The sequence below is a fragment of the Anneissia japonica genome, unplaced genomic scaffold, assembly GCF_011630105.1.
Source record: "Anneissia japonica isolate Jap-2015-1 unplaced genomic scaffold, ASM1163010v1 scaffold860_len134633_cov106, whole genome shotgun sequence".
NCBI classification, from domain to species: domain Eukaryota; kingdom Metazoa; phylum Echinodermata; class Crinoidea; order Comatulida; family Comatulidae; genus Anneissia; species Anneissia japonica.
In genome coordinates, this window is record NW_022688933.1 from 115,143 (window position 1) to 127,643 (window position 12,501).

General features: G+C 34.2%; 1 protein-coding gene across 1 annotated transcript in view; it reads left to right on the top strand.

Moving 5' to 3' along the window:
• Positions 1–10,132, top strand: part of LOC117124284 (atlastin-1-like) — a gene marked incomplete at its 3' end in the record, with an annotated part of 17,476 nt that extends 7,344 nt beyond the window's left edge. The window contains exons 3-7 of the mRNA XM_033270466.1: positions 440–581; positions 1,228–1,355; positions 1,537–1,593; positions 1,959–2,030; positions 9,947–10,132. Of these exons, the coding sequence (XP_033126357.1) occupies positions 440–581; positions 1,228–1,355; positions 1,537–1,593; positions 1,959–2,030; positions 9,947–10,132 (585 nt within the window). The remainder of the gene's footprint in view (positions 1–439; positions 582–1,227; positions 1,356–1,536; positions 1,594–1,958; positions 2,031–9,946) is intronic.
• Positions 10,133–12,501: the final 2,369 nt, after the last annotated feature.

Here is a 12,501-nt window from a genome sequence, read left to right on the forward strand (position 1 = left end):
TGTGTATGTGTATATATATGTAAATGTATATATGTATATATGTATGTATTTATATGTATATATATATATAAATGTATATATATATTTATATGTATATGTATATATGTATTTATATATATGTAGATATATATGTGTGTGTGTAAATATATATGTATATATATATATATATATATATATATATATATATATGTGTGTGTGTGTGTGTATATACACCATTGTCTTGGTCTCTCATTTCATGGTGCCTCTTGGCACTCCTCTGGCTTTTTCTGATTTGTGATTTTGTGCCGAATGTAATAATTAAATAAATAACCTCCACTAACTGTCAGGTTGGAGAAAAAATATATATACAAGGAAACAAAATAAATAGAACACAGTCGAACTAAGTAAAGAGTTTTTTTTTTTTTTATTATTCACCTTATATTTTCTCTGGGATCGATAGGCAACAGACATAGGTGACCAAGGCGAAGAAAATAAGGAAGTTAGAAACAACATTTCTAAGGTGTTTACTAATTTAAGGTGTTACCTGATGCCTTCCCCTGGAGATGATGTCTGTGAGGGAAATGCCAAATGTGTCATTGGAGGTTAGTAATTATATAGATTCACATTTTATCCAGAATAGTATTTTTTTATGTTAATGGATAAAAACACAACAAAGTACCAAAAAACTCAAACATATTTCTATTGTGCCCAAAATATTAAATACAGTATACCATATCTTTGCCTAAACCTGCTTTTTCATGCTGTAGGATTTTTTTGCCCAGCAACAACCAATCCAACCAATCACCCATTGCATGTGAAGACTGCCCACTTATTATTTTGTGAGTATTTGTTAATTTTACCAATCAAGCCTAGGACTGTCTCACCCAAATTAAAACGGAACAGTAGAGAAAATCTGATCAGAATGACAAAATAAACTAAGCATCCACTGGAAGGAATCCCAATATCTGTAGACGGATCCGTTTCGGCTTCCAGGCCTCATCAGTGCAGCTAGGGTACAGACCCAAACGAAACGTTCGACCAGCTTAGGTAGGGCCCAATCTAGTCCCACGACCACTAATGAATACAGAGCCAAACCAAGGCAATATATATACACAGCCCAGGTGTGAATGCAAATAGTGGAATAGTGGTGTGTGAGTGTGGGGGGGGGGGTATGTATGTGTGTATGTATACATATATGTATATATTATCATATCATAATCCAGATGTGTGTATTTTTTATATTTTCAGAAACATCTCAACGATTCCAGGAGCATTTTATGAATTTGATGCAGACTTTGTTTGCCTCAGGAATATCTGAAGTTCAAAGAATTGATGGCAGAGACATGACATGTGGGATTTTATGTAGAAACTTTCAGGTATTTTTCATGCTAATCCATTGTAACATCTCCTGTTTTATAAACAATTTAGTGGCAACCTTAATGCATAAAGTACAATGATAATCACGAATGCCTATAGACTACCTTTTAGGTTTTCATTCTGTTTGCATGATAAACAAATACTATAATTTTCTAATTCATGTATACATGTATATTTCAGGAACTTACAGACTCTATTAATCGTGGAAAAGGATTTGACATTACTTCGATGGCGGAGGTGAGATTTTATTCTAGAATACTTTTTATACTTTTTTATTTAAATCTTATTATTTTGTCTTATTTGAGCATCAAGACTGGGGACTGCAAAACACATTATGATGGATTTCAATAATCAATTACAATATTATACAGTAGTAGTTCTAAAAAAAATGTGAATAAAAATTTGACAAAGATATGTCAAATTTTCGTGCTTAATATTACATAGGCCCATTAAAGTAGAAAGATGGTCCACATGATGCATGACTGACTCTCTATGATGGTGAAAAAAGGGTTTTTAAACATTTTAAATGGTGCTCTAAAATTAACAGTTTTATTATTTCAAGGAGTCAATGAATGATACATTTATTTTTTCTCTTCATATAGGCTAATGCTATTTCACATGAATTTAAAATGTACAGAAAAGTGCTCAATGATTTTGATGCAAGGATTAAAAAGGTGAATGTTTCTTCTAACCTAGACATAATTATATAATAATTTTAATATTACGACGTTATGTAGTTAATAGCAGTATTGCACCTGTAATTAATAACAATGATGACATAGCTATTTTTGGGATCTCAAGACTTAACGTGAGAGTGTTTAGAGGTTAGAGAGAGTACCTGGCAGGGCTAAAATGACTAGCTGCCTCCCTTGGAAGGTATGTATGCGTTTCATAACTGTTTAATGAAATGACTGGCGCAATATTATACTAATGTGAAGCACATAGAGGCATTCATGATGACGGGATAAAATGATGCCATTTTTATTCTTACTGCTCTTGTTGGCCCAACGAACTCTGACTTTGGTTGGCTAGACGTTCGGCTGTCCGTAGTGCCAACGTAGATACACCTCATTAGAATGACGTCAGTCTGATATACGCAAACTACCTTGGCCCAACGAATTACATAATGACGTCGGCTTGAAGATTGTTTTTCTATAGGGCCAGTCCGTTGGGAAGACATCGACACGAATGGATAAATAAATATCGTCTACACATTTTTAGTAAATTGAGCTGCTTGCAAAGGTGTATTCCATGCTGTGCTAAAAGCTTAAACTATCATGTAACTCCTTGTATTTTATCATTTGTTGTGACGTAACATACGTAACTCTCCAGGTGCAGATCCAGGGAATAGCACTCCCCTTCAAAATGTAAGAAAAATAGAGAGAGAAAAAAGAAAAGAAACGAAAAGGACAAAAAGGGGTACGGTACGGTCCTCCTAAAAGAGCTAATTTTCGACTTCAATTCCATCACATACATATAATGATCAACATCTTAAAAGCACTTGAAAATATATATATGACAAAATTATCAAGTTAATAATTAATAACGATTTTTAAAGCGCAAACATCACCACCAAAAATAGGTGCTCAAGGCACAGTGTCAAAACAACAGGAAGAGAACAAACAGATCACAAAGAACAAAGTGAAAACATGTTAATTTTTATTTATTTTTAATTTATTAAAGAAAATTAAGCAGCACAAGAAATCAAATATCAAAAATTACCTTGTCAGTTTTCCAGGGATATTTTTCACATTTAATTTCATTTCATCTTATGTTCCCTTTTCTTATCTTTCCTTATCTTTATGTTACCAAAAATTACTTACCTTTACTTTCCCTTTCAGATGTATTCCTTGTTTCCTTAAATAATATAATTTTTTTTTCAGATCTTCCTCATGTGACCTTTTCTTTTCTTTTCATTTTTCTTTCTTATGTTTCCTTCTATTCCTTTTCATCGTCTTTCTTAATTCTCCTGTTCTTTTCAGTTTCTTTGCCTTTCTTTGTCTTTCCTTTCTCATGTCAGATCTTTCTTTTCTTGTTCTTTATCATATAACCTTTTCTTTTCTTTCTTATGTTTCCTTATCCATTCCTTTTTATTATATTTCTTAAGATTCCTGTTCTTTTCCTTTTCTTTCTTGTGTTTTCTTATCTTTCTTTCTCTTTTCTTTCTCATGTTCCCTTAACTTTCTTTCCTTGTTCTTTCTTATGTGACATTTTCATTTCTTTCATTTTCTTTCTTTGTTTCCTTATCCATTTCTTTCCATTATATTTCTTAAGTTTCCTGTTCTTTTCCTTTTCTTTGTCTTTCTTATGTTTCCTTATCTTTCCTTTCTCTTTTCCTTCTCTTGTTCCCTTAACTTTCTTTCCTTGTTCTTTCTTATGTGACATTTTCATTTCTTTCATTTTCTTTCTTTGTTTCATTTTCTTTCTTAGTTTATGAACAAGTATTTTTTATTGTAGACAATATGGGTTTAGAAAAGTCTACGATACCTCCATGGCACTTATTGACCTCACAAATAATTTTTATACTGTATACTATCGGAATCTTTAGTGAACTTCTAAAGCCTTCTACACAATTGACCATAGCAATCTTTTACATAAGCTATCTCACTATGGTATTCGCGGTTCCTCCCTCAGTCTTTTTCAAAGTTATCTTACAAATTGTGCCCAGTGTACTAAACACTCCAGTTCTATTTCTAATTTTTGTTTGATCACTTGTGGTGTTCCCCAGTGATTTTTTATTCCTTTTATATATCAATAATATTCACTTATCTTCTAAACTTAATGCCAATTTCAATAAATGTTTCTCTAAACAGCTTAAAACATTTAGTTAAAAGTTATTAATTTCTTTTCTCTCCCATTGCATTTGCCATTGATTTCTGATTTTTTTTTTCTGCGTGTCATGTTTCATTTTAATAATTTCAATTTATTTTATTTGTCCATTTGTAAATATTTAACCGAGATAAATAACATTAACAGAGAAAAATTAATGAGAGAACACACTGAAATTACATAATTAAAACAGTTTTTCTGCGAATGTAGAATACATATAGGATAAGGGTGGGTAATTGTGGACAGTATCCAATCCATGGAGACCACCTACAATAAATCGATTCTACTGACCAGTAGTTGGCAGAGAAGTCTAAATTGCGCCATCTATTGCCTTCCTTGTCCTTCCCGCGATGTTATGAATGCAGCTTTTGCATCGAGTGAACACATTTTATTCATGAATTTGGAAAAAGTATACAAAGCCATGATTATTTGTTACCGCAATTTTGGGCTGATGCAAAAATTGAATTTCTAAAGAACGGTATTTTGGTAATTATTGTTGTATTTTGTACATTACTATTGTGTAAAAGGACTGTGCAATGGCTGCTTCGGTGAACTGGCAGACTAGTATTGTGGCTAGACTGTTTTGTCGACAAATCGGTTGTGTGGGTAATTGTGGACGGGCTAGAGGGCACTGTCTTTTTAGAAGTCTGTCTGAACTCTATAAGACACTTATTAGTGTAAAATGTTATAACATACCAAAATTTCATTGCTGCGAAGCAGCCAATTCATATTCTTGACAGCAATTTGACCTCTGAAAGGTCATTGTTTGTCAAAAAACTATCGCCTAAGACAACTGAAAAGCGGAGTTTCCTTCTATTGTTCTGCCGGGTAAAATCAAAATACTTTAGGCGACGTTTGTAGACTAACCTACTCGTACCAACGTCGGCATGTCGCGACGCTGGAGTACTATTCAGCGTTTGTACTATATTTCTAGGTTTCCTATTTCTACCTTTAATCGGCTCATGTCTCAGCCACAATATTTTGAGGCCAATATTATTTACGAACCCAGTTAAACTTATTTACTAGCCTATTTCAACGTGCTAATTATTACATTTAGGCGACGCTTGTTGTAGACTGGCATAGTGTTTTCGGAAATAAATACCATTTTTATACACATGCGCAGATCGATTCGCCAGCAGCGAGTCATCGCCAGCAGCCGCAGCGAGTCGCCAGCAGCCGCAGCGAGTCGCCAGCAGAGAGATGTCACTGCAGCAAAACACTATTGTACACGGTACCAACGCTGTTCTAATATAGACAATGGGTCGTGCTCATATTATTTGTTATATTTTTATTATTCATTATTTTCACTTGACTCGCATAAATAATTTTGTTCGAAGAACATTTTATGCAGTTGTACTTCGCAGCACTTCACTTGCAATTTGCAATTTCTAGTTTTATAACACAATACATCAAGCGAAAAAATAAGATGCATGTACTGGCCACAATTACCTACACCCATAGGTAATTGTGGACACTAGACCTCAGTGAAATTAATGCTTCTTAGCTAATTAAATAATAATCTGATAATCTTGAATTATGCATGTAATTAAAGACCAATAATAGTTGTTGATAATAAAAAAAAACCTCTGGTATATAACCCAAATCCTTACCCTAATAAATAAAATTTGCACAAAACATTAAGAATTCAAAAAATTAACAACTCATTAACTCGTAAAAACATTGTGGACCCCTACCTAATTCACCCACCTCTTAAAATTAACTGGTATTGCACACACGAATTGAGTGCGGGACAAAAGATCCTGTCGTTTAGTGCGACATTTTACTGACCTTAACCTTCTTCCTGACTGTAAATACGCATTGTAATTATTTAGAGGGTGATTATTGTAGGACATTATTTCATTTGCCTTTTTGTTGATCCTGTCGGTACATTCTCTAGCAAGATCACACCCCTCCCCTATAATTTTGCTAGCCTGTTTAGCAATGGATTCCATATTCTTTCAGACATGCCCCACACCACACCACACAGCACAGTTAAATAAAATACTGTAGTACTTTAGACCAAAGATTTATTGGAGAGTCTGAGTATTGTTGTATTATGCAGAGATCTAAGTTTCCTTAAAAAACATTCGTGTTTGGGCTTTAGAAATTACAGACTTGCATTCTTTAGCCAAAGATAATTTGCTGTCAACAGTTGTTTCTAAGTATTTGTATTTTTGGACGATTTCAATATCTATATCTTTTATATTAATTGGGTCAATTTGTGTCGGGGATTTCTTGAGAAATCAAAAACGATTTCTTTAGTTTTGGATAAATTCAACTGAAGGTAATTCTTATCGCACCAGGTAATGAAATGTCCGATATGCTAGTCTCATCACCATCATTAATAAGACTTAATATTACAATATCGTCTGCATACTTTGAGTATCGACGCAGTTTCCCCTTCCCCCCTATTCATTTATATACAAAATGAACAGCAATGCAGATGAAACACACCTTTGTGGTGCACCAGTGGTAAGTGATATTGATTTGACAGACAATTCTGAACATTAACAACTTGAGTCCTATCAGATAAAAAGTCCTTAATCCACAATATTAGGGAAGATGAAGCATTATTCGATGCAACTTCTGTAGTAGAACATTAATCTGTAAAAGTGTTCAATGCAGATGAAAAATCCACAAATAGGGCTCGCGTGTAGCATATAAGTTTGTCGGTGTGCTGGGCAGTGGTGGCTCTAGGATATATTTTCTGGGGGGCTAAGTTGTCCAACAATGGGACTTGAGCTCGTAGGCTCGAGCTGGAGGAAGGGGTTGAGAGGGGGTACCCCTCCCAAATGAGATTTTTTAAAAGAATATTAACCTCTGGATGGCCGAAAATGGCACTCTCAGACTGTGACAGACATGTGTAGGCTTGGTGTGGGCCTATTTTTTATATGTTTTATGGTCTGATTCCCCGGGGGCTTGACTTGTCCGGTGGGGAGCTTAAGCTCCCCTGCCACCCCGCTGGCGCCGCCACTGGCGCTGGACTAGTAAAGGTATGAGTGTGAGTATCATTGACAGACTTTATGTTATATTGAATTGAATTGATTACGCATTTGGAGTGGAACTCACGATGAGACCCAATTTTAAGCTCTCACACCAGCCTCAGAAAATCCCCCTTTTTTTTTTTGTGAAATCTCATACTGAAATTTCCAATACCTGACATTGTTATGTCATTAAAATATGTAAAGGTAGGTGTCTGTTTGATCTACCTCCACACTCAAAAATATTGGCTAAAGCAATTTTTATTAAAGCGGTTTTGTAATAGCGCATTTGTATGCAAAATATGGTTGCGATTATGAGGCAAGAGAAGAGAGAAACGGTCGATTAGCAATGTCAAGTAAGCTGCTTGCCAACTATGACACTCAACTCAAGTACAATTAAACTATTTTCTTCTATAACTTTGAGATTTTACTCAGACTATTCTATATGAATCTCAGAGATAGATTATATTCTTTGTAGATCTAGATTTAAATGTACTCTATAATTCTTGTGCTTACAGTGGTACCAAAGCTTAATAATAATAATAATTACGATCATCAAATGTTCTGTGCTCACTTATATGGTTAAACCTGTTTTAATTTGTTTAAAACGTAATACTAAGGAAGCGTTTGATTGTTCAACGTTTATTATTCAAGGAAAACATGGAAATGATTGTCAAATAGGAGTACTTTCTTAAGACCGACATATATTGTGCTTTGATTTGCAAAAGTAACAAAGCAGTTGATTGTTCAAAAAAGCGTTTAAAATACATTGAAGAAGTTTGAGCACATCAACAAGTTCAACAGATCAACATCACAAATTTGTATGTGTAACTTTTTTAAGGCCAACTCAGACAGCGTCGTACGACGTAGCCCAACTTGAATTACTGTCGGGGACAGTCTTGAGCCGTCGTGAGAAATATTAAACATGTTTAATGTTCTACGACGCGACTGCCCCTGACGCAAACTATCAAGTCTGCATTTAATTCACACAGACCCGACGTGATAACAAATCATGTCGAGCTGCGTCGTATGACGCTGTCTGAGCTGGTCTTAAAAGGCATTTTTCTCAAAACCTGTTTTAAGAAAGTTGATAAGATGATAATTATTTAAACGGTCATGACTTTGCTTCCAAACACCCGATTGAGTTAATTTAACTTTCATTATAAAGTAAATAATATGTTCTATACAATCATGACAAAACATTATTTTTGTGTTAGGACGAGTTTACAGCCCTTTATGACCTTGCGTCACAAATGATAGTCGCAACATTTTTGTGCAGTGCACGGCGGTTAGTGAGAAGTGATAATCCAAGTGTGTTTGTGTGGAGGATACAAATGGAAACCTTGTTGTTTTTTCTTCAGATGAACTTTAGGTTAAAAATGTGCGAGAGGGATTTCAAAAACAACTCGCATGTGAAAATGTTAAAGGAATGACATTTTATTTTACTAACACGACATTTACAAGATCCAATCACTAGCGAAGAAATCCGAAAAGCTTCATCACGTATTTCACTCAAAACTCAAACGTAATGAGTCTGGTAGGTAAAAAGGAAACACGTCCCTGTACAAGATACCTACCAGACAAACAATGATAATTGCAAAAACAATAACAAAGAACAAAAAAAAAACCCAAACTAAAAAATCTCACATGTAAATGGATTGGATACGTAACTGAAAAATATACTAAACCATTACAGAGTGCCAATAAACAAGGTTTTGGTTTAGTTTTGTTACCGTACATATGTTGGGTTCCCGACACTGTATTCATATCAGGAGTAAAGTTTGTGGCAATTAACATGCGCACAGGCGTCAAGACGTCCACGTACGCAAGCGTAAATCTTTTCAAATGTTTAAAAAAATTACACTTAAAAACTAATTACAGCATATTTTAGGCCATTTTGAGAATTTTAAAACATTTCAATCCGCACCGCTCGCGCTTCCTGAGGGTCGAAGTGCGGCGGATCACCAAACTCGTCCTCAGTGACGAGTTAAAATCTAGTTACCCTTGTCTCTCCAAAGGGGAGAGGTTAATGGTATTGCAATCTCGCGCATCTGTGTGTGGTCTTCCGGGAGCATAGCAAAAAAACCACAGGACGATCTACTTCAAAATTGTACGCACTGACAATGTTACATGTATCTCGGTCCTCCTAGAATTTGGTACTGATCAGAAAAGTTTTATTTATATATTTTTTAGGCTTAGATTGGCTAGGCCTAGCCGAACCGAGTGGATCGACCTCTGCCCAGAGAAGAGCGTGTGTAAATTTTTTGCCTGCGGACAGGTAGAGGTCTGGCCGGCATGCAATCTCAACCGATTGATGGGTTTTCCACGCAAAACCTGATGCTACATCATTTGGCTAGGCCGAGCCGACGAGAGCGTATTGACCACGGGCCACTTTTTTGTCATTCACACAGATTTTTCGCAACAGGGAGCGCGTTTGTAATCTCAGATTATCGTGTTATTTGATATACATATGTTTTATATCCCCGATTGTGATTTTATAGTAAATTGACCAAAATGAACTTTATTGACTACTGACCCGTTAATCCAGCAGTTATGCCTCGTCAGGCAGGCAAGATGACTTTTTCTATTGGCCTCTGACCAGTTTATTCAGCAGTTACGTCTATTCAGACGGGCAGGGGAAAAAAACAATCGAACTAAACATTTAGTCGTGTTCGGGCTCTTGGACTATCGATTTTTTTCCCAAAATTTCTGATTATTTATTTACTTTTTTTGTTCTGTTTAAATTCAGTACTTGTGTTAGTTTGTTTCTGTTTTTCTAGATACTTGAAACGTACCAAGACGATGTCAAAGGAATTATGGATAAGGAGAAGGAATTCACACTGGAAGACTTCAAGAAGAAGTGTGGACCTTCTCCCAGTAAAGAGTATGGAGTTCAAGAAGAAGAGCTGGGAAAAAAGCTTGATGGTCAAATTCAGACTTTCCGCTCTGATTTCGCTGTCAAAGAAGTGAGTTATTTGTTTATTACTATTATAATATTTCTTTATGATGAGAATTAAAATTTAATCTTACCTCTTTTAATTTAATTAGAAGAGAATAAAAAAAAATTTGTCTGTTAGATCATAGAAAGGCAGAAAGTCTGTCAATGATCGGCAAAATATGATTGTTAAAACTTTACCTGAATATATCTAAAAATAATATATCGCAACAACGACTGAGCTACCGAATGAGCTCATTAAAAAATTGTAATACTATATTAAACAAATATATGTATATATATATGTATTTGCGAGCGGTTTGAAGCGGGGTTTGTTGACAACAAACTTTTTTGACTAATTTTTTTTCATCCCCAATCATTTCTTGAGTCTATTATATCGTGGATTAAACAACTGACTTTGCTGCAAAGTAATAGATACGATGCCAACCATTTATATAAATTTAACTAAGACATGTTTTTTTTTTTTGTTTATCAAAATAATGTGTCACCGAAAAAGCATGTATTGAAAAATTATTGAACATAGCATACAAGGACAAAACGCTCTCAGATAGCACTATTTAAATTAATAAAGCAGAGTTCGTAACCAATAAAAATATACCAAACTTTAACGGATTAAGATTTTTAATATAAAAATTCTATAATATATTTAATATTATAAAATTTGGAACATTTCAAAATACTTATTTTTGCAATTTGAAATTGCATTTGTTTACAAATGTTGAGCTTGATCATTTGTACAATTTTAATATCCCAATCAGTAATTGTACTCCAAAAAAGTTTACACATTACATGAATATGCACATTTATTCTATTGCAAAATGTCAGAAATATTTTGAAAAAAGCTTTACTAATATTGGCTGATTTTTCGACAAGAGTACCAAACTGTTCAAAAGAAGCGCAGGTAATATTTAAAATTATTTTTAAAGTGACACTGCACTTCTTGGCTAGGAAAATAAAAACAATTGCTCAACTCGGTCATTTCGTGTATGGCAAACGATCAAATTTGGCAAGTTTAATAATCTTTAAACTATGTATTCGTGGTTATCCTGATAATTCAATCATTACTAGCTCATAATTATCTTCTAGTTTACCTTTTATTCAAGACAATTATATTTGATTATGTGTATGTTCATGTGTACGCGGAGAGGTATCGAATATACTTTGGTACTATAAATAGTCCACATTCCGAATACCAACTTTTTCAGATCGGCAACGATGTTCGGTTTCGGTAAAGTTTGATTTGTAGAACATTTTTTAACAGGCCTGTATGTAGGCCTAGTTAGGGCCTTGCCTTTGAAATACGCACAACAAAACCTGTGGGCTTGGCATGACTAAACCTCGCCAAGTTAACACACTATTTAACATACGTAAAATACTACACGTCAAATTTAATTAATAATTAAATTGATGCATTTATATTGTTTTATGTGAATTTTCGTTATGAGGTATTTTTCAAAACACAACACATTCATTGTCGTCATGATGCCACTTGGAATATGACAAAAAAGGAAGATACGGCTGTATGACCACCCGGAGAAAGAAAGAAGCAAAAGTATTATTGTTAACACGTTTATAAAACATACACATACGATACACAGCTGATTTTTTTTTTTTTTTTTTACAATAATAAAATTAAATTTAATTTCTAATTAATCTGTTTTTTTATATGCCTTTTTTATTTCTTTCATTTTAATTTGAATTTATGTCTGGTGCTGTGCTTTTTATCCATTGTTTTTTTTTATGCTGTGTTGGGAATTTCTTGAATTTTGGTGTTCTGTTTTAAAATTTTTAAGCAATTATTAAGTAATACACTTATATACTGTTCCCTGCTCATATATAGTCTTTTGGCTGTCTGTTTGACATTTTAAATTTATATATTTATCTAAATAAAGAATAAAGACCTTGAATACAAAATTAGAAGTCGGGAAAACTCATTTCCCGCCATCTAGGAATCAACATTTTTTTGGGGGGGGGTCATCGATTCATGGAAAAAAAGAATACGTATGCAAAGTATGTACACCGGTACACACGTAATAAGCCTTTTTACTGTAATAAGAATGAGAAAAAATTATCTGGCCGTTTTCAAGGAGGAAAACCTTGAATGTTGAAGAACTTAAAAATGTAAAAAAACATCGAGAAAAAAAAATCGAGAAAGCTAATTTTCCGCCATCTAGAAATCGACATTTTCTCGGGGGTAACACAGACCCCTTTTTCTTTGGGGTTTATCGATTTAATGAATCGTTTTCAGTAGGGGAAAACCTTGCATTTTGAAGAACTTAAAACTCATTAAAAGACACCTCGGAAGTTGGGAAAGCTCATTTACCCCCTATTCAGGAATCAAAATGTTGCCGTTGACTGCCCCGACCCCCTTTACTTTTG